General features: G+C 32.8%; 1 protein-coding gene across 2 annotated transcripts; it reads right to left on the reverse strand.

Moving 5' to 3' along the window:
• Nucleotides 1-10,673: 10,673 nt before the first annotated feature.
• LOC134688547 (zinc finger C4H2 domain-containing protein-like) lies at nucleotides 10,674-19,271 on the reverse strand. 2 transcript variants are annotated; one of them, XM_063549345.1, is made up of 5 exons: nucleotides 19,135-19,254; nucleotides 14,654-14,900; nucleotides 14,066-14,238; nucleotides 13,214-13,376; nucleotides 10,674-11,203 (listed from the first exon to the last, which is right to left on the reverse strand). In XM_063549345.1, the coding sequence occupies exons 1-5, from the start codon at nucleotides 19,188-19,190 to the stop codon at nucleotides 11,090-11,092; spliced, it is 753 nt and encodes a 250-aa protein (XP_063405415.1). In that variant the 5' UTR covers nucleotides 19,191-19,254; the 3' UTR covers nucleotides 10,674-11,089. The 2 variants fall into 2 exon arrangements, with proteins under 2 accessions (XP_063405415.1, XP_063405416.1); XM_063549346.1 differs by having other exon boundaries at nucleotides 10,684-11,203; nucleotides 14,654-14,825; nucleotides 19,135-19,271.
• Nucleotides 19,272-23,682: the final 4,411 nt, after the last annotated feature.

Consider the following 23,682-nt stretch of genomic DNA (forward strand, 5'->3'; position numbering starts at 1 on the left):
ATAGGTTTATTGTGGTTATTGTTAATAATAAAATGTTCTTCAAAATGTTGAATACGTATATCAACTAACGGAGTGAGTCGTGGATGATATTACGACACTCATTCCAATTAATAGCTGACGGGGGACGATATTTAGGTCCTTTACTGAGGAATGATTTTAACTCTCGGTCTTGAACGATGTTAAGATCTCCTGTTATAACATGGGAAATGGGTCCATAAATGTATGCGTAATTATACCACCATTACATGAAGTAGGTGTATTTTCACTGAGATTTAAAACATCTTTACACAATTGGTTATAATTAACTACAAATTTCCGGGTAGATTTCTTGTAAATAAAACAAATAAGAGGGAGCTCAGTATTGTCAAAATATCCAGGAATTAGAAGGTTCAATACCATGTTTCAAAGCACTGGGTCACGTGATTGAACCAACATGAAGTGTTTTTTCGTTCCACATAATTTCTTCGAGTTTGGATAGTTTTACTTGTGATATGGAATTTATCTTTCGCAAAACGTAAATATCTTGACTTTAGTATACAGTTTTGTGTAAAATTTGAATATTTTGGAGGTGTCTAATGCACATTTTATAAGAACTTATTAATATTTTCTTTGTTCATTGAGACCTTGGCTCGAATATACCCAGGGGCGAAACTTTACAGATAAAACAGTTCACAACGCCTTGAATGAAGTTGGACTTTGTACCTATGTGAAATGTGTAAAATCAACTAACTGTATAGTAAATTTGACCTATGACCTCTGTAAAAATGTCTCTCATCGAAACCGGTAAACTTATAGAGGAACCCGCAAAATAATTGAGACTGGACAAGATGGCACTAATAATATGGATCTACTTAATATGATCCTAAAAGTTGTAACTAACATTGATTCCAGAGTTCAAGGAATGGAAACGAAACTTGACAAACGTATAGATGACCTTCACCAATCTATGCTGTCAGTGTCTGCAAGAGTAAGAACTTTGGAAACTAAGACAAGTGAAATCAACGTTCAGCTTGCTGATTGTCAGGCGAGTTGTCAAGGCGTAAGCAACCTTTTTGATGACATTCAAACTCGATCCGAACAAATTTTGAGAAAAGTTATTCACCACAATGGAAGAATTACTCATCTAGAACAAAGTCCCAAAGAACAACTAGAGCTTCCTCTCAATGAAATTAATAAACTTAAAGATTCGATCTTAGATCTACAATGTAAGTCAATGAAAAACAATTTGATTTTTAAAGGTTTAGCCTTTGCAAAATATGAAAATTGTGAACAAAAGCTGCAGAACTTCTTGTACGAAGAACTTGATATACAACACCCTATTGAGTTTGGAAATGTCCATAGATTTGGAAAGAGAAGCCTAAATAGAGCACGACCAATCATAGTTCGGTTTCTGTATCATCGTGACCTAGAACACGTTCTTAAAAATGCGAACAAGTTACGAGGTAAACCTTTCGGAATACAGGAACAGTTCCCTGCTGAAATAGAAGAAGAACGAAAAAGGCTTTATCCTATTATGAAATTGGCAAAACAGGACGGAAAACTTGTCAAAATGTTTCGAGACAAGTTATATATCGATGGGAAACTGTTTATTCCAAGATCAAATACAGAAAACCCCACTCCGCAAAACCAAGAACCAGTACCAATAGAAATACAGCGCGAAGGTAGCGGAGAGAACACTGGATACAGGGACGTTCTGATGACTCCATCCAATGATACACAGAATGGACGATACAAACGACAGCGTGCAGGGTCTAGTCCTGAGACACCTCATTAGAAATGCCAAGGAGAATATACATTTATCAGTGTAGACGAATCAGAAAAAGACAATGATCCATCTGTTAATAACATTAATATAAATAACCATAATAATGATACATGTCAAACTAAAGATAATAATGTTTTGAATATTATAGGTCTAAATTGTTGTGGAATTAAGAAGAGATTAAAATATGAAGAATTTGAAAAACTAATAAGAAAAAATGACATAATTTGTTTAGTAGAAACCAAAACTGATGATATTGACACAATTAAGTTAACAGGATAGGAATTTCATATGAAAAATAGAAAAGCTATAGCTAAAACTCGATCTGGGGGTATCATTCTTGGCTACAAAAAAGAAATAGCAAGTAAAATAAAACCTTTATTTACACATTGTAAATACGTGCTTTGGTTTAAAGTCTCATCTGACCTCTTAAATTTAGATCAAGATATTGTTATAGGTATAGTATATATACCCCCTGAATATACTGCATTTTCTTCACATGATGCATTTAGTCAACTTGAGGACGAGTATACAAATTTCTCAAAAAATTACAAATTCGTAGCCTTAATTGGAGACTTTAACGGACGAACGGCCAACGACGATGATTTTTTACATTCAAAAGAAACGCATGGAAACAATGCGGCGAATTTTGTAGAAAACGATGTTTTAACGCTTGACTTATTGAATATACCACGAAAAAGAAATAGTTTAGACCCTATTAGAAACAGGTACGGAAACAAAATTTTAGATTTTTGCAAAGGAAATAACTTGTTTATTGTAAATGGTAGAATAGGTGAAGACAGAATGACAGGACAGTTAACATGTAAAAATGCTAGCATTGTAGATTATTGTATAAGTTCTACAAGTTTATTGAAATATTTTAGAAATTTTTGTGTACTTGATTTTAGTCATTTTTATTCAGATGTTCATTGTGCACTAGCAATTTCATTGTCGGGGTTATCCCTGAAAAATGTAGAGGAAACGGGGGAGAATCGTAATCGTCAAATATTTTCTGAAAAAATTAAGAAATGGGATAATGAAAAATGTCATGAATTTAAAGATCAGATTGAACAAGGCAAAGTTGAAGAATTAAAGATACTATTAGACGAAGTAGAAAGTGGACATCTAGATTTTAGTAAAAAGTACTCGTCAGTTGATAAAACAAAAATCAATACCTTACTTGACCATTTATGTTCAATATTTTGTAAATCTGCGAAATCCACATTCGGGACATGTAAATTTTCGAATTCTAAGAAAAAAGGTAAAAAGAAACTTGGAAAATTGAAAAAAGAATGGTTTAATGACGACTGTCACTTTGAGAGACAAAATTTCAGAAAACGTAATAGAAAATTCAAAACATGTAGAACAGATCAAAATTTTCAAGACTTGAAACAAGCTGAAAAAAAGATATAAAAAGTTATGGATCAAGCTATTCTTGATCACAAAAGAAATTTGTCAAAGAAAATTAAAAATTTTAAATCAAATAATTCACAAGAATTCTGGAAACTATTAAAAAGTGGGAAAAACCGGGAGCAACCCGACATTCCCATGGAAAAACTTTTTGAATTTTTTAAATCTTTAAACGAGGAACCAAATGACAAACAAGACATTTACATACCATACATTGACCCTTACGATATTAATCGTCTGAACGAAAGTATAAATAAAAACATTTCAAAAGACGAGATTAAAAAATGTATTAAAAAACTAAAAAACAATAAAGCCGCGGGAGAAGATTTGATTGTAAATGAATATATCAAGTCAACAGAAACTATATTTTTAGATATTTACAAACAACTATTTAATATCATTTTTGTAACAGGTGTTGTCCCAGATGGTTGGCTGATTGGAAATATTAAACCGTTTTTCAAAAACAAAGGTGACAAAATAGACCCAAAAAATTATAGACCAATTACAATTTTAAGCTGCCTCGGGAAACTCTTTACTGCAATTTTGAGTGAGCGATTAACTAAGTTCTCAGACGAATTTCTTATCTTGAACGAAAATCAATGTGGATTTCGTAAGGGCTATTCAACAATCGATAATTTGTTTATAATTTTTAACTTTTTTGAAATTCTAAAAAACAAAAAGAAAAAAATGTTTTGCGCTTTTATTGATTTTGTAAAAGCTTTCGATAAAGTTTGGCGGGATGGACTATGGTACAAGTTGCTAGTGAATAATATGAATGGTAACATGTATAATATAATTGTAAATATGTATAACGGTACAAAGTCTTGTATTTCTTATAATGATTGTAAGTCAGAATTTTTCCCGTGTAGTAACGGGGTACGCCAAGGGGAAAATTTATCACCATTTCTTTTCGCCTTATTTATGAACGATCTCGACTCATATTTATCAAACTGTAACTTAGATGGTCTCCAAACGATAACTAACGAAATTGAAATCAAACTTAATACATATTTGAAATTATTTGTAATTTTGTATGCTGATGATACTGTGCTAATGGCAGAATCAGCTGCAGATCTTCAAAGGCAACTTGACTCATTTCAAGATTACTGTACTTTATGGAAACTGAAAGTAAATTTATGCAGATAAAAGTAAAATCATGATATTTTCTAAAGGAACACTTCCAAGAAACCTACATTTCAATTTGAAGGGAACAGAATTAGAAATAGTGAATAGTATTAATTATCTAGGAATAGACTTAGCTAGAAGTGGGAATTTTAAGAAAGAGAAACAGTCCATAGCTAATAAAGCTACGAAGGCTTTCTACGAGGTTCTAAAATTAGGCAGAAACCACGGGCTTTCAATCAAAACGCAACTAGAATTATTCGATAAGATGATAAAGCCTATTTTATTATATGGGTGCGAAGTATGGGGTTTTAGCAATAATGAAATAATCGAAAAAGTCCACCTAAAATTTTGCAAATAGCTTTTACATTTAAAATCTTCTACACCATCGTATATGATATATGGCGAACTTGGAAGATATCCTCTAGAAATTGATATAAAAAATAGAATGATATCATTCTGGGGTAAAATTCTTTCTGGAAAGGAGTCAAAATTGTCAAAAGTTGTCTATAACTTATGTTTTCAATTGTCATTTGTAAATGGAGATAAATTTTTATGGTTAGATTACATAAAAAATATTTTGAATGAATGTGGCTTAACATATATTTGGAATTCACAAACGTTTATTAATTTGAATTGGCTACGTCTTACAGTTGGTAGAAACCTTAAAGATCAATTTGAACAGAATTGGCACTTACTGTTAGAAGAATCACCAAAAGCTATAAATTACAAAGTATTTAAAGATAGTTTTAGTTCTGAAGCTTATTTAGATATTTTAGATAACAAAAATCTAGTAGAATTTTGCAGATTTAGAACGACTAATCATAAATTACCCATTGAAGCTGGTAGATGGCTAAACACCAGCAGACAAAATAGAAACTGTACTCTGTGTAAAAACAATGAACTCGGGGATGAATTTCACTTTATTTTGGAATGCAAATTTTTTGAACAGGAGAGGAAAAATTACATTGAAAAGTATAGCTACACAAAGCCAAATATTTTAAAATATAAGTTATTAATGTCATCAAAAAAGAAGGTTAAGTTGAGTAAACTCTGCAAATTTATCAAAATTATAAATAAATCTGTGTGAACTCCTGGCTTTATCTAGTGTGACCCCACCCTATTAATTATTTTTGTAACATGTCTTTTACTAAATGTATTTATTGAATATTGTATATATTGTAAATATTGTACATAATATTGTGTATTTCTCTATACCTTGTCAAAATGATGGTTTATTGAGAATAAAGATATATATACAAAAGCAAAAATCTACACAAACACATATGACATCATCTGACAGTGAAAATAATTGTCAGCAATGTTAATATACTATTTTCATAAATTTGGGTTATTGTTTCAAACCTCTTAATCAAATCAGAATTTGTTTTTGTAGCTTGGGCGTTAAACATGTGGCATTGAATTGCAATATTTCCTACAAAAGGTCAGCAGTTTTTCTCAGGTTTCCTTTATCAATCAAAACTGACCATCAACATTATAGACAGTAGTGCTGAAAGTGGACTTAATCTCGAACAATCAATCAATTCCTATTGTGACATACATCTTCAAACCAAAATCTATTACTTTATTACAAGCTTAAATTCATCAGTTTTCTTATTGTAAAGTTGTTTTTTCAGTAGCAACATACCATCTGCCTCATTCTATGGCACTTACATATATGACTTAAAAAATATTAATACATTATATTTTGGCCTCTTTGACAGTGATGAACTCCTGTTGCAACAAGAGTGCACACGCTGAAATGTCTCGCCTTCTTTACAAATCATTGATACTATGTTGATAGTCCTAAGTATGAAGCTTTATTAAAAACTGTCACATAAACTAAACATTTACCATGATAACTAAACAAAGACCAATGAACCATGAAAATGAGGTCAAGGTCAGATGAACCATGCCAGGCAGACACTTACAGCTAACAATGCTTCCATACAACAAATATAGTTGACCTATTACTTATAGTTTAAGAAAAATAGACCAAAACACAAAAACTTGACACTGAGCAATGAACCATGAAAATGAGGTCGAGGTCAAATAACACCTGTGCGACTGACATATAGATCATAAAATATTTCCATACACCAAATATAGTTGACCTATGGCATATAGAATTAGATAAAAAGACCAAAAACTCAAAAACTTAACTTTGACCACTGAACCATGAAAATGAGGTCAAGGTCAGATGACATCTGCCGCTAGACATGTACACCTTACAATCATTCCATACAACAAATATAGAAGATCTATTGCATAAAGTATGAGAAAAACAGACCAAAACACAAAAATCTAACTATAACCACTGAACCATGAAAATGAGGTCAAGGTCAGATGACATCTGCCAGTTGGACATGTACACCTTACATACACTGAATATACTAGCCCTATTGCTTATAGTATCTGAGATATGGACTTGACCACCAGAACTTAACCTTCTTCACTGATCCATGAAATGAGGTCGAGGTCAAGTGAAAACTGTCTGACAGGCATGAGGACTTTGCAAGGTACGCACATACCAAATGAGAGAATTTAACATTACAAAAAAAAAAAAAAAATTCAAGTAGTCACTGAACCATGAAATTGAGGTCAAGGACATTGGACATGTGACTGACGGAAAGTTCGTAACATGAGTCATCTATAAACAAAGTATGAAGCATCCAGGTCTTCTACCTTCTAAAATATAAAGCTTTTAAGTTAGCTAACGCCGCCGCCAGATCACTATCCCTATGTCGAGCTTTCTGTAACAAAAGTTTCAGGCTCAACAAAAACTGCTCCCCCGCCATTAATAGAAGTACGATTTGACAATACATAGAAGGATATCAGGATCAATAGAGTACAGAAAAAATTTGTGTTCTTACCATGCTTATACACTGGATGATTTATTTGACTGAACCGTTTTTTCCCTTGCATGGGATACTTTCTAGTAGTGGTAAACAACTGTGTCAGGTTTCATTCCCAAAATCCAAGATTATTGAGAGTTAGAGAGCATAAATGATTTTGTAAATATGAAGAGTTCAGAGCTTCTAATAATTTGAAGTTTTTTTAGCCAGTTGTGTCTTTTAATTTGTACAAACAAGCTTTCAGTAACTTCAAGTACTCTCAAGTCATATTTCCGTGTTAAGGATGTATTCTTCTGACGTTTCAGTCTCGTTGAAGTCTCGTTCTGCAATTATGTCTAAAACATGTGATACAAGTGGAAAATATGTATGAATTTAAAAAATGTTATAATCAAACTCAACTCTGTGAAAAAATTGGGTATTTCCAGTGAGTAATCAATTTTTCAAATTTTATTACCAATCAAGTCAGTCTTTTTAGACAAAATTTCGAGAAAATGGGTGAGGGATACAAAAAATTATTTTACCAGAAACATGTACATCCCACATCCCTTTTTTCTTTTTAAATTTCTTAGATATGTATGTTTTTAATCATTTATAACAAAGAAGTTGAAAAAATATGCAATTTGTACTTAAAACGGAGAAAAATCAGAAATTGACAAAATTGACAACATGGTAAATTTGGCACAAAAAAGCATCAAAATATGATAAAACTTTCTTATATTAACACCTACCTATAGTTTTTATAATTGAAATTTATTCAGATTGATCCCCTTTATCTTTATTGAAAGTATGACAAAAAGTTTAATTGTGGAAATGTGATTTTTTTCATGATTTTAGCCCAAAAATAGGTAAAAACTGATGAAAAATGGGAAAAAAAGAAGTGCACCACCATATGATTTTTTCTTCACCAATTATTTTTTTACAGTCATATGAACCCAAAAAACAGGTTTAGAAAAAAAGTTTAATTCTAGAATTTTTTGGCTCCTCAGAGGTGTACATCCTTAATCTGACCTGTTTGTAATGCATTTTTGTTATTTATTTTTAAATTAATGTTTACTTATTTAATTTGCGTTATATCTTGTCTCACTATTTTAAGTTATACATGTATACCACCTTTGATAATTAGTATTTAGTATGACAATACATTTTCACTTCTGTTGTAATACTATAAACAACAAATTTATATATTTTGTAAAATATTTCCTTACTCATTGTGCTCCTTACTACAAAATTATTTTTATCTACCTATGTTATTTTTTTATTTAACAGCATTTAGTCCAGATCTTTCCAATTTTGTTTTACATCTCGACACCCTTATTTGTTATTTTTTTTATTCACATTGTGTCAAATATCAAATTTTAGTGTTTAGTGTATATAAAAAAGAAGATATGGTATGATTGCCAATGAGACAACTGTCCACAAGAGACCAAAATGACACAAACATTAACAACTATAGGTCACTGTACGGCCTTCAACAATGAGCACAGCCCATACCGCATAGTCAGCTATAGAAGGCCCCGATAAGACAATGTAAAAACAATTCAAATGAGAAAACTAACGGCCTTATTTATATAAAAAAAAAAGAACAAAAAGCAAATATGTAACACATAAACAAAGGACAACCAGTGAATTACAGGCTCCAGACTTGAGACAGACACATACATGCATAATGTGGCGAGTTTAAACATTTTAGCAGAATCCCCCCACCTTAACCTGGAACAGTACAACATAAGAACGAACAATAAAAAAAATCAGTTGAAAAAGGCTGAACTAATCAGATGGACAAAAATACAAGTGGACGTAGCCAGGTACTTGTACATCCCGACACAAAAAGACACAATGAACAGATCTGAAAGTACTAGCAGTTATCTAATAAAAAAAAATCATGCATCTAAGACTAAATTATTTAGTGTAGAGTTACTTGGTTTTTGTCTTTTGATTTATTTAAACCATTTCAATTGATATTTTATAGTATGTCTTTCTATGTTGTGATGTTATAGTTATTTTAGATTCAGGTGAAGGCTGGTGCATGTTCAAACGTTAAAACCCACTGTATTTGTCAGGAATTTGAACCTGTTTTTCAGTGGTTGTTAGTTTTTGATAATGCAATAGAAGAATTTGGTGAAACAGAAAATCAATATTTATTGGTCAAATCGAATTAAACTAGAAATTACATTGTTTACATCTCTAGAACATCTTGGAGAATTTTTCACTATTGGAAAATGTCACCAAATAGCAAGAACAATATCAGTCAATATAAGAGACATATCTAGAATACCAGTCCGACTAAAAATCTTAACTGGAACCTACATTCTTCAGGAAAAGGGCTGTGTTCAATAAAGCTATACCAGATGGTACCTGCATGATTTGCAAAAAGAACGAAGAAACTATGAATCATTTCCTGTTGATTTGTGAAGAACTAGAATGCATACGAAAACATCTTATGTTAGAAATAATAAACATTAGTAGTAAGCTATTTGCCAAACATAAAGTAGATGCTGCAGTTCATATTACAACAGTAATAGTCAACCCATATGTTTATTGCACACGGTTGAATTCTCAAGCTCTTATATCAGACATTGATACTCAACTAGAACCATTATGCAGAAGCTTGTGCTATAAATTACATGCTAGAAGATATCAGTTACTGGACATTTCAAAAGAGTCAAAAACTGTTAAAAAATATTCCTTGTTGAGGACTGATTGCACCTTGGTACTTCCCTGTTTCCCTTAAATTTTTTCATACTTATGGATAAATTATTTTCAAACAGTATAAATTATCTCATCTAGTTTTTTTTTTTTTAATAAGTATAAACATTTTAACTTTTTCAAAATCCTTGAGATTCTCAATTTATAGCAGGTAAGAGACAGCGTGCTTAGATGACATTAATAGACTTAAAAGCAGATGAATCTTTCTTTTTTTGTGTGTGTGTAAATAAACCTTGACAATTTGTTTTATTGGTGGAGGATTGTGATATAACTGTAAATAATTCAATGTGTGACCGTTTTTGTTTTTTTATATATATTGGTGGATAGTTTTCATACTCCTATTTGTGGAGGTGTGCCTAAATTGGCAGAAGATAGAAAATACAGATACAGATACTGTACACAAGTGTTTCTTGTTTCTTGATTTTTATAAAGATTAGACAGTTGGTTTTTCCTGTTTGAATGGTTTTGCACTTTTCATATTTGGGTACCTATATAGCTTCCTTTTTAGTGTGAGATAAGGCTCCGTGTTGAAGACCCTACTTTGACCTATAATGATTTACCTTTACAAATTGTGAGTTGGATGAAGGGTTGTCTCATTGGCACTTATACCACATCTTCTTATATCTACAAATACATTTATTTAATACCCAAATCCAATGATTTTGAAAGTTAAAATAGTGGAAATAATTTGTGACCGACAGACATAATCAATACAGGGAGGGTTATCACCCTGATTACTATAGGCTTTTATCTGACTTATTTGCTGGGCCTTATTAAATAATAAAATATTTTTTTACAAGATTTTAATAACCAAAATTTTAAAGCTGCTTTCATCATAAAATTAATACCTTCATATATTCAGCCATTAACACAACATTTTACATTTATAAGGAACAAAAATTTATAAAAAATAAGATATAAAAATCCAAGCTGCTAAAATGCTACCTTAGTAATTCCTGATTATGAATAGAAAATAAAAACATGATCTTACATACAAAATATTTGCCAATTCAAATGATCTTTAACAAAATAAGTACATTACAACATTTCTATATTATTTGATCAATGCTGATGTGGTGTCTTCATTTCAACAAACTGTGTATACTACTGTTTATTAAGAATTGTCTGAGATCTACATCACTACTTTCTACAAGCTAAGGACATCATATAGGGACTATGAACCCTGTTTTTCACAACCATTGTGTCAGCACCATTGGTTCTGGGAGATAATCTCTCATTCGTCTAGTTTTCTCTTTGGTTTCTTAGGATTTCTGGATCTACTCTTAGCTTTACACAGAGGACAGATTGGAGCATTACGATGGATTTGCTGATGACAAGATAAACAAGCCTAGAGAAAAGAAAATAATGTAATGTTTGTGAGGTTCTGTCATGAAGAATAACAATTTAAAAAAATAAATAATAATAACAATTTATACTCCTACAAATAGAGTTAAGAAGTACAGTCAAACCTGAGTAAACCAGACCCTGAATAAATCGGTTTCCTGTCCATTCCCGCCGAAAACTAAAGACCAATTTTTTCCCCTTCAAAGTCTTTGTTAAAATACCCTTTGTAAACCAGACCCTGTGTATTCCAAATTCCTGTCTTATTATGCAGTCTCAATACTCTTAATTACATTAATTTTAACCTGTCAAAACCGGGTTGTCTTATTAATTTCGAGATCCATATGCAATCAAAACATATTTGTTTATACAATATGGCTTTACAGGATAATCAATTAGTCAGGTGTTAAACTATTAGTTTAAAATCGTACAGTAGTGAGCTGTATTTCAGAATTGAATGCTTCTTTTAGTAACTTCATTGGGGTGTAAAAGCGTTGACCGAAGTACATTTGTATGGAGCATGGAGGCGCTTCATTCTAAAAATGTGCGCATGGGCAACGCTTTTACAACCCTATGAAGTTCAGTATTTTTGTGATTTTACTTTTAAATGCTAATTATTTTGTGTACAGATCTGTATTTGATACTTTGGTTATATCATCTTCTGTATGTTACTTTTCTATCTAGTTCAAGTTTTCATCTATTGGATTTTTAAATTTAGATTCCATAACTTGATATCTTGTAGTGCATTTAACAATACTAGTTCTACTGAACCATTGAAAAATAAATGGGGAATGTGTCTATTGGACACAGATAATGCTGCTTGCATCATATAAAATTTCAAAGGGACATAAAGCAAGAATGGTAAAAGTGATGCTACCCAAATTTGTATTTGATCTGCGTTTTAGTAAGGAGCATTGTGTACAAGTTTCCTAAACTTTGGTTGAGGCATACTAAATTAGAGAATGAAATGGAAAAATACAGTAATTTTCTATTTGTAAAGGGGCATAACTTTAGATGGTAAAATTGACACCACCATAATTCAGGTTTGATGTATGTGTTGTGGTAGTAAGCATTTTGTTTAAGATTCACATTATTTGGTTGGACAAACTTAAGTTATGAGAATGGAAACATTTGGAAAATTGGGAAAAGGTAATTATAACTTACAAAGTTAAGCCAACCAAATTCACACTTGATCTGTGTTTTGTGGTTATTAGGTAATTGCTTATAAGAATTAGTATCATTTCATTTTGTGTAGGCAAATTTAAGTTAAGAGAATGGAAATCAATTTCAACAGATGAACAAGTGTAAAACTTAATGCCCCCTCCACTACTGGGTGTAGCATAAAAATTGTAGTCTTTTCAGTGATACTCAGGCCAAAATGTTTGAAAATTAATTGAATTCCAACTATTTGCACTCCAGGAGAAAATCTCATTGTAACCTTCTGAAGGCATGGAAGGTATGATTTTTACAGTTATACATGTATCAATGTGGCCTGGTGACAAGGTGAGCACAAGCAGAAAGTTTTTACAATGTGGAACAACTACATTTTATGTGCTCCATTTATTAAGGTTTCATTTTTATATTAGAATATATAAGGGGGGCCCCTTTTTGGGAAAAAATTTGGTTGCTTATATAGGGAATCACTGAAGCGTGATTGGAGCGGGCCCCCTCTTAGGCAGTCAGTGGGCCCCAACTTATGAAAATTTCTGGATCCGCCACTGTAATTAACAAGTTAAAGCATGAAATGCAAAGAATTTATTATGTTATAATTTTATACAGAATTAATAAGATTGTTTTGTGTGGCATTTAAAACTAATACATTTGTATTATAAAGTGAAAGAAACTTAAAAGGTTTACCGTATGCATATTAAGATATTTATTTTATGATAATTGATTGTACTATATAAGAATTTTATTTCTTATTATTTCAGGGTTGTTTTCAATTTGAATATTTACATCAATAAAAAATCTTCGACTCATGCAACTTGTTTAATTTGACAAAATTGACAACACAAACCTTCATTGGAGGAGGTTGCTGTCTAAAAGGCTGTCTCTCTGTAGGTTTGTTCCGTGGTACAGGTATTGGTTGAGTATTGGGTGCTGGAATGTTCAATGGTTGAGGAATGTTAGGTTCAGGAGGGGCTTCTGTGTTCCATTCTGTACTCTGCTTTTCAAAAAATCTGTAATCACAAAAATTTATCATTATTCTGAATTCATTTAAATTTTGTTTTCATCACTATCAAGAAAAACAATGTCCACTCTTTGTAGTATTTCTATTTGTATCCATCTGATGAGTTACACCTTTTTCAACTGATTTTTTTAGTACGTTCTTATGTTGTAATGATACACCACTGTCCCAGATTAGGGGAGGGTTGGGATCCAGCTAACATGTTTAACCCCACCACAATCTGTATGTATCTGCCTGTCCCAAGTCAGGAGCCTATAATTAAGTGGTTCCTGTTTGTTGATGTGTTACATATTTGTTTTTTAATAATTTTTGTACATAAATTAGGCCGTTAGTTTTCTCATTTGAATTGTTTTACATTTGTCATTTTGGGGCCTTTTATAGCTGACTCTGCAGTATGGGCTTTGCTCATTGTTGAAGGCAGTATGGTGAGTTGGTGACCTGTAGTTGTTAATTTCTGTGTAATTTTGGTCCTAGTGGAGATTTGTCTAATTAGCAATTATACCACATCTTCTTTTTTATATTTACATTGTTGTTGGGTTATATAGAGCAATTTTTCAAATAAATGAAGTAACAGTAAATGCCCAATATGTTTTCAATCTGATTTAAATTAAGAGTTTTATTAAGAATTTTAGTACAGTTCTAAAGTCCTGAAAGTTATATATATATATGAAAATGACTAACTCTGGAGTAAGTTTCTCTTCATCCTCATTCAGACTTGGTAATTTCTCCATTCCCATCAGATTTCTCATGTGGTCTATATCATCTTTTAAGGGTTTAAATTCTTCATACATTTTCTTAGCATTATCTAGACATCTATTCCTGTCTTCTTCAGATTGTTTGATTGTGGTCTCCATCTTAAATTAGACATTCATTATAAGATATTCATCAATACATGTCATACATGCAAAAGTACATAAAGTATTATGAAATTGATAAAATCACCCAAAATAACTTGGGGTAAATATCTTAATTTTGTTCATAAATTCAGTGTTTACAAGTTTTTTTCGTATCATCTGACTATAACATATATATATATAAATTTGTTAACTATCAACATGATCATTGACTTATTAAATTCTTGGATAAGTTATTATATATATTTATTTTTTACAACAAAACTTATATGGCTTTGAAAGGCAGATTTTTTTCATTCACTGATCACTTCAGATCTTCAAGCATCTTTTCATCACAAATACTGATGAAGAATGCTGAATTGTTTCCTAAATGATTCTGACATTCTATCTTTTTTAATCTTAGGTATTTATTTACCAGATTAATATCAGCATGTATGAGTCTGAGTTCCTCAACATGTGCCATTTTCTCCTGTAACAAGAGATCCATTTCCTGTTTATATTCCTCCAATCTTTTCTCCTCTGTTTCTGACCCATCTATCTCATGTCTTAGCTTCCCACGGATCTTCTCTAACTGAACTGTTCTACTTCTACAAACATAGTATTTAAAACAACAGTTAATTGAGAACTTCCCATGGATCTTCTCTAACTGAACTGTCCTACTTCTACAAACATAGTATCCAAAAGAACTTTTAACTGAGAACATTTTCAAACAGGTCTTATAGAACACTTGTTACAATCATGACAACTGATAAAATAATTATCTAACTGATCAATAAATCCAGATGAATTCTACACTATTAACTCAAGTTCATTTTTTTACCTTTAATTTTGTACAAGTTACGATGTACATGTATTTAAAACTGAGAGCATGTATCTACATAACAAATTTATATTGTCACCACCGGTACTCGATCCCCGGTCACCTGCTTGACAGTCAGTGTGTTAACCCACTGAGCCAAAGAATCGATTCCCTAGCTCAGTTGATTAAGACTGGCTGTATATGTTCTACCTGTACTAAGGAGAAGCAACCCTGCTACACTATTCCCCCACCACAAGAGTCATCTGTCATATCTTTATATACAGTCAGAGCTCAGACACAAACAAGTCTATTTTTGTTTTTGACTTAAATAAGTCGAAACATGTATTTATTATAAAATGTAGTTTCAATTTTAGACTTATTTAAGTCAGAAAATGACAGACTTGTTTAGGTCTATTTATGTTGGTGAAAAAACTTAATGTTACTTTGTGGCCAAACTACACCACCTATGTCAGCAAAAACCTGTATGAGAGTTCACAAGGACTTGAGCTATCTATATTTAATTATGTAATTGGACATCCTTACTAAACACAGATGTTTTACCTCATTAAGTGTGATTCCAGGTGGTAGCATTGTAAGGTCAATTAACATTATCTCCGATTTTTTAGACTCTCATTCATATTTTTCTTTAAAAGACAAAGCATTGGCTTTCAATGTTATCATTATTTGATTTAGATGCATGACCTCCTTATAAATATGCGTGGGTCTTGAAGTTAACCAATTTTGATCACTTATCGACTTGTAGGAGTCGATATTTGCAACTTTTTGATTCTGGCCAATTATTTCTTGTTTATCAATATTGGACTTATTCAAGTCGTATTTTGTCTTACATTAAAGGGAGACAAATCCTTAAACTTACAAATTTAGACCTCTATGAGTCAAAAGCAGATTCAGACTTATTTATGTCTGAGCTCTGACTGATATATGACTCTTAACAACACAGACCCTGGCTATACTCCAGATAAACATCGTGGATTTTTTAGTTTGGCACCAAATGTAACCAGAGAGCATGTATCTACTCTAAAAATTCATATTGTCGCCACGGCCATGTCGCCACCAGGATTCGAACCCTGGTTGCCTGCGTGACAGTCAGTGTGTTAACTCACTGAGCCAAAGAATCGATTCCCTAGCTCAGTTAATTAAGCCTGGCTTTAAATGTTCTACCTGTACTAAGGAGAGGCAACCCTGCTACACATCTAATGAGAAATCCTATACTCCTGTAGATCAAGATATGAGCAATGTACTGAAGCTTTAGCGTGAATCCGGGTCCGTTAGCGCCCATTCACGTTCTCACTCACTCTTGTGCGCCCCCTTTCACATTCGCACCCTACATGTTCGCACCCAAAAACCAGTCGCACCCTACATGTTTGCGCCCAATTTTAATTGGTTTTGTGTTGTAATAAAGTTTTGGCAAGTGTATTCTTATAAGTATAATTGTTGTCATTGTCTCAAAATAAAGTGAGACAACATTTTTTTTTGTGTTGAATAAATCTTAATTATATTTTGGATAGTGTATTGTTAAAATAAAAATAATAATCCTTTCTAAATAAAGTGGAATTCAATTCTGTCAATGTTTTATTTTGTGTTGAAAAACTCTTAATCATGTTTTGGTTAGTTTATTGCTATAACTTTGTTTCATTGGCGTGTTTCAAAATGAAGTGAGATTCTGACTACATTTTTTTTTTTGTGTGTTGAATAGATTTTATCATGTTTTGGTCATAATAGTGTATTGCTATATTTCATTGTTTCAGATCAAAGGGACCAAACTGTTAAAACAATTATCTTTTGTGTTTTTCATTTAAAATCTTCAATGTTCCACTCATACCAATCTATAAATACATTCAGTATTTACACCAAAGCAATTTAAAACAACAATCATGATTTTCAAATTATTCAACTGGGATTTGAATTAAAATTGGGCGCAAACGTGTAGAGTGCAAACGGACCTTGGATACGAACGTGCGAGGTGCGAACGTGTAGGGTACGAAAGTGTATTGGGCGCGAACAGACCTGATACCCTATAGCATAGGGGTTCTTCCATCAGACCTATTTGATATAAAACCACACTCCATAGTTGCTCCAGGGATCTCCATGGATGAAAATTGAACGATGGAGGAACTTTCACAATCAGAAACCGTATCTTCGCCGTCCAGTGTAGCGCGATCGAAATTATTTCATCCCTCCACATAAGGATAGGTTAACATGCTAATTCATTGCTTATTTAAATTATATTTATTGGAATTTTCATTATAAATATCTATATACAGTTTATGTTTATGTATATATATATATATATATATAAGTAAAAATATTTTCAATAATTGCCGTTTGTAACCTTTCAAAGGCCAAGCCCTCGTGTCCCCTCCCTTTACCTTAGTCGAGAATGACCAATAGCTATCACGAAGGTCCCCATGTAGTTTTCTTGCTATTTTTTGTAATTGTTAAAAATCATGTGTGGAGCTTATTTTTCACGGACACTGTCAAATTCAGAAGTCATGAACCCATTGCCAGTATGGCTGTTTTGCAGCAAAGACAAAAAGTCGTATTGGTTACGTAAAAGGTTAAAAGATTTGTAAAGCAAATGTTGTCAAATGAAAAGGTTTTAATGACTTTATCTAGCAAATCGATGCTATGCAACATGCATCTTTCAAGTCGAAATAGAAACCGGAAACGCGGATGCATCAATTTGATTGTAAACTACGAAATGAATTCGGAATTACGATACAATATTTCTTAATGGGAAATATTAAAAGTTTTTACTTTTTAACTTTTTAAGTAATTCTATATTATCGTTACAATACAGCAGTACTCGAGTTATTTATGATGGAAATAATAATTACTGTTTTATGTTTTATTTTGTACTTCTTAAAAAGGGGGATGCTGATTGCGTAAGTCAAAATAAAAGCACGTGTTCGACTTGTTAACCTTTGTATTTGGATTATTAATTTATTTATTTAATCTGAATTATCATAGGCATTTGCAGAAACTTTGTTGAATAATTCGACAAATGAATCGTTTAATCTTCAGATAATATTCTCCTGTCAGGTTTGTTGATCTACCTGTACAAGCTCAGGTACAAGTGATTAGCGGTCTTAATCCATATATATCCCTCCGGTGTTAGAACTGTATTGGATTATTCTTTTAAAAAAAGCCTGAGGGTTATGCAATTACATGCATTTGATTATAATTTGCTAAAAAAAATGGCGTCAGGCTATAAAAACAATTACAGTTTTGAATGATGGCGGAAAACAATTGAACGATGGCGTGAGTCATTTGACGATGGCGCAAGACATTTGAACGATGGCGGGGCGCCATCGTCAAACAGGCCATGGAGATCCCTGGTTGCTCTTTGAAGTATTCCTTTATTCTTGTTGGTAGAGCTATTGGTTATTGTGCTAGAGGTAGATTGGTAGACCCGACTGGTACAGTGGTAATTTTTAAGGACAAAATAATTTATATGGGGACGAAGTCCCCAATAACAGTAGAAAATTCAATAAAAAAAAAAAATACGGGAAAATTTCCCGAATTTTTCATTGTACTAATGAACTCAAAATCGTTCAAATCTTTTTTTGTCGCCTTTTTGAAATCCCAGACAGGCGCAGAAATCTACAATGTACTTCCTTTTTCCGGTCTCGTTTGAATGAAACTTTTAGTATTTAATATATATTTATCGGTCTAGTATAAAATAGGAAGGAACGCAATACCAATTTCATTTTTAATAATTGTTTGATATGAAATAAACATACCCTGATGAAAGCATTTCTTTGTTTACATTGAACATGACGTCATAACTAAAATAACGTCACAACTAAATCCATAACAACAGAACCAAAGTCGGGAACGTTACGGTATTTCCGTTTCTTTTAATTTAAACATGTTTGAATTGAAATAAAAACTAATTTATACAAACTTCGTCCCCATTCACAGGTTATGCCTGCCTCATATTAATGCTCTCCAGTTAGTTAACATGCAAGGTCTGAAAGAGTGGATTTAACTGTGCAAAAACTGCCCCCTGTGATATTTAAACGTGATTTGCATTACAAAAAGTCTTGTTAAGGGTTTAATGTATAAAAATATACCTAAGTTCCTTCACATTTTCCAATTTATTCAAAAGTTCGATTTCTTTTTCTTCCATTGTTTATAGCTTTCGGAGTTAGTAAAAAGCTTATTATTTCACAGTAAACTTAGTGTTTTACAAACGTACTGATGATCTATTATAAAATTAAACAGAAAACCGGAGAGAAACGTTTAAAATTCCGGATTCATTGAAATATTAATATTATTGGAAACTCTCCCAACTTTTTGATTCATTTAACTTATATAGTAGTCAAAGAAATAATCTACTACTGCCTACTGGAGTAAAGTTTTCTGTCAATCTCTTATTTTCCCTAATAATTTCCAAAGAAATAAACTTATTGTTGCCCCCCCCCCCTTTCCCCCCCTTTATATCTTTTTTTTTTTTCATTAATTTTCAAATGCAATATCCAACACAAAATATTCATTTAAAAATATTAAAAACTTAGGAAAATTTAAATAATGGTCATTTGCCATACTTCTTTACAAAAACAAAATTTTTGACCAGGAAAACATTTCTCATCTTATAGTGGAGTGACAAAGTCGATGAATTTTCAACTTTAATGGACCACCCTACCTGCAGGCTAAATTATACATTTTTGTATAGAGAAATGATTAAAGTTTAATGTTTGTCTGGTCGTAGAATCGAAATATGGTGCATTTATTTGTAATTTGAGGTTAAAGTGCAGTGGTCGATTTTTTCACCGACGGTACATTTATTTCACACGGGGCTATGAACAATCAAAAAAATAATATCACATTTGCTTTAACAAACAAAATTTAATTCCTAAATGAAGCAATAAACTGTATCAATTTACTTTCCAAAAAAAATAATTAAAAAAAAAAATGGCGATTTTAAAGAAAATTCAGATCAGCAACAGTATTTACACACAAGATAAACATGTGTATGACCTTTAATTGGTATTTTTTTTCTTCACATATACATTTTACGATGTATTTCGTTTTTTTCAAATTAAAAGAGAGTAAATTATGCTTCTGGTATGGTATATGCAATTTGTCAGTGGCAAATATTTCACCAAAGGTATGTGAATGAGATCGAAACAATTAATTCCAATGCGTCATTGTTATGTGTTCTCCATTAAAAATACATATTGTACGGATAGAAAAACAAACTTTCCCTTATTGCAGGACAGCTATGCATACATGAAACCCATAAAACAAATAAAAAGTGGTCAGTCAAAAGTGGCAAGCAAAACATACACAAAAACAAAGAACCAAAAAAATAAACAGGTCCAAATAATCGCATACTCGAAGTGATATTAACCACAAAGAAACCAACTGTAATCATTTTGTTAAAAATATTGTCATGAATATATACAGCTTTACATGATTCACTCAGACGCCATTTTCATCGTCATCTTCTTCACTAATTTGAATGTGAGTAAGATAGTTTCTACAACTCTCAGAACCTTCACACGAACAAAAAGTTGTACAACCTAGATTTTGCTGGTTGCAGACACAATTTTTATCGCAAGCCTTTTTAGCCTTGCATGTGCATATAAGGTCTTGAAGGAAATCTGCTGACATAGGTCCTTCAAACAAAATCGGTAGTAAACCATTTTTACCCTCTTGCCAACCAGAGTTTTTGGGCTGTCTGGTTGCTGGTTTTGCAATGTGTGAATGCACCCAAACTTGCGTCTGTAACATTGCACGGATGATGTGTTGTAAAAAGGACGCCTCACATGGGGGTAATCTAACAAGATTCATATCTTTTGTTGTGTCAAATTTCACCCTTAACTTGTTCAGGTCTTTATGTGAATCACTGAATTTCCTCTTCGGATCGTATAACAAAGCAACAAATTTGCGTCCATCATGAATGGCGGATTCGTGATCTCCCGTTGAAAAACCTATCTGAAGGGATTGGAAATTGTCTGCACTTTTCTGCAAAAGTTTGTACATAGACTTCTTTCCGAAACCAAAAAAAGAAAAAGTCGTATCGCATCCTGTGAGGGCATGTGTGGCTGGCAGTAAATTACAGATTGAGGGTTCAAGTGAGCGACATATTTCGTGAACAGGTAGAAAACACCTTCCATCTTTCAAATTTGATACTGACCCAGTTTGGAACCACATCTCCTCTGTATTTTTAAGTTTAGGAAAATAGTGGACACAGAGCACTAACACATCAGTATCAGATGACTTTATAATAATACGACCTTTTCTATCATTTGACAAAATATTGGCATCTGCATACACCGAATGAAAAATCATTCGTGTATCTGCTTCTTCCTGTGTGCTGTATAAGTCAGTACAATTTGACAGGCCATCATAAAAAAATCTCTTGACAACTTCTGGGTTTTCAAAAACACCCGCGAGAAACAATTCGGTACCTCCCTCTAAAGGAGACTGTCCAAAATACCGTTCGCAATACTCACCAAGTAATCTGATAAGTGACTGTTTATTTTCTGGATTGCAAAGGATCTTTTTCCAGTCCGGAATTGCTCTTCTTTCAATAACCTGATAAACCTTTTGAGCTCCAAATGACAAGGTTCGACGCAATCTTTCTGCTGCTTTGAATGAATGTTTTACATTGTAGCGATCAAAAACATCGACCACTGTTCCAGCATTTAAAAGTCAGAAGCATTGTTACATAGTTTCGTAGCAGATCAACAAATGTGTTGCATTTCTTGACATTCATACATTGAATAATTCCCATACCATCACGTATCAAAACTGTATTTGCTGTGTCATAATACGGAAGGTTGAAGGAAGAGCAGATTTCCTCTTCAAGTAGGTGAATTATATCTGATTTGCAACACTTACGCATGGTACCATCATCGTGGAAAAGTGCTGAAGGTATTGAACCAATAGGATATGCCAAGATCTTGTCTACTGTAACATCTTCTCGAACATCAGCCAGGGCTAAAGTGCGACGAAATATCATCCCTGGGTTTATATGGGCTTTCACAAAGTCACCTGTTTTATATTTGAGTTTTGAAGTCTTAGTCATATCCTCAAATGTCTTTAGTGGAGACTTCGAAATAGGAATGTAGAAAACACGCTTTTGCCACGTTCAAGAGATTTAAGAAGAAATCTTGAACGTCTTTTGAGACTTGCATCCCTGTAGAAATATTGATCAAGTATTTTGAATGATCGGTGATGTTAAATGGATCAGTCATGTTTGAATGCACATAACTAACCAAATCAGACACATTTTGTTCGTCGCGATTCATTGCTGTTGGTTTGTTTTCTTCGTGCTCACCTTATGTGTCGGTCGATAATCCAGATCTTGCTCTCATTTCAGCACTGAAATGCGCAAGAATATGCTTTGTAAGCATCCATCGAAGTAATGCAGGTTTTTTTCTTGTCAATCCTACAATGCCGCCACAACCTTTGGAATCTTTAATGATAGTTGTTTTCTGTGGCCATCTCACTCCAGATACCATTAAAGGTTCCAGGCTTTTGTCTGACTGCAAACTCACCTGACAAAAAGGAGGACTTAACCGTTTCTGGTAAATTTAACATATCCAAAACGTAGGCTGGAGTCCACCTAGCATAGTTTGTCCGGTGTGTTAGTTATGAAGAAGTATGGCAACATTGCAGACACTGATTTCAAATGTAAAAGTCACAAACCATCCCGTTCAGCTCTTATATTCTGTAACAATATTTCAACTGCACGAAGAAACATAGCCTAAAATGCAAAGGTAGGTGATATACTACAATAATGACTTTTTGTGTTCTGAATTCTTCAAACAAAGGTAAAATATGTTCTTTAAAAACATTGAAGAACTCCTCAATATCTTCAGTGCTTTGTGGTGTGCATGGGACAGCAAATGAGCTATGACAGCCAAGGAACACCTTCCACACATTTGGTTGAATCGTTTTCATACGGTTTTCATCTCTACACCAATTAAGAATCATTATGCCTTAAACAAAAGAACCATAAGAGCCTCATATGCCAATGTTAATCCTCGAACACCACGATTAAACTGTTTACCAACTAGCATTTAATCAACTGTATTTGAAGCATAAATTCCAGAGTCTACAAGTAAGTCAGAGAGCCCAGCTGATGCCCATAACTTACCAACTGTTGCTATTAAACAGGAAAGCCCGTGAAACCCACCGAGTCTTATTATATGGGAGTGAAAAACATCCGGCATAGACCATTTCACCTGTTGGGCGACAGCATATAATTGCTGATCAAAAGTTTGTACAGCGTATTGTTGACCAGCACGGTTTGACATATCTAAACATTGTTTCATGGTGGTATATACTGTTGCCATTTCGCTAGGTTTGGCGTCAATGACCGAAGCATAGGCTACAAACGTAAATTCATATTTTGATTCAGATAATCTTTTGTTCAAAATGGGACAATTTTTTCATTACTTTCTACAGAAATAGGAATAGGATCAATGCTGGCCGGTCTCGACAGTATTCGAAGGAATACCCAAGACATGTCAGCAACATCTAGTTTTGAATCAATAAAGCTCGTCACAATCCTAACGTTCTTTTGGCTTGTCGTAAGGTAAGCATGCCATAAGTTTGGTATTAGAATCATCCAACGTCAGAGATCTTTCTGGTCCACGTTTTACCGG

Source organism: Mytilus trossulus, chromosome 10, assembly GCF_036588685.1.
Source record: "Mytilus trossulus isolate FHL-02 chromosome 10, PNRI_Mtr1.1.1.hap1, whole genome shotgun sequence".
Classification (NCBI taxonomy): Eukaryota; Metazoa; Mollusca; class Bivalvia; order Mytilida; family Mytilidae; genus Mytilus; species Mytilus trossulus.

Excerpts from the sequence above, each read along its gene's own strand:
- LOC134688547 (XM_063549345.1), bottom strand. The coding sequence starts at position 19,190 with ATGGAAGAAAAAGAAATCGAACTTTTGAATAAATTGGAAAATGTGAAG. Across the intron at positions 14,901-19,134 it reads GAAAATGTGAAGGAACTTAG|AAGTAGGACAGTTCAGTTAG; the intron begins GTATATTTTTAT and ends CTATGTTTGTAG. Across the intron at positions 13,377-14,065 it reads GAAGAGAAACTTACTCCAGA|ATTTTTTGAAAAGCAGAGTA; the intron begins GTTAGTCATTTT and ends TTGTGATTACAG.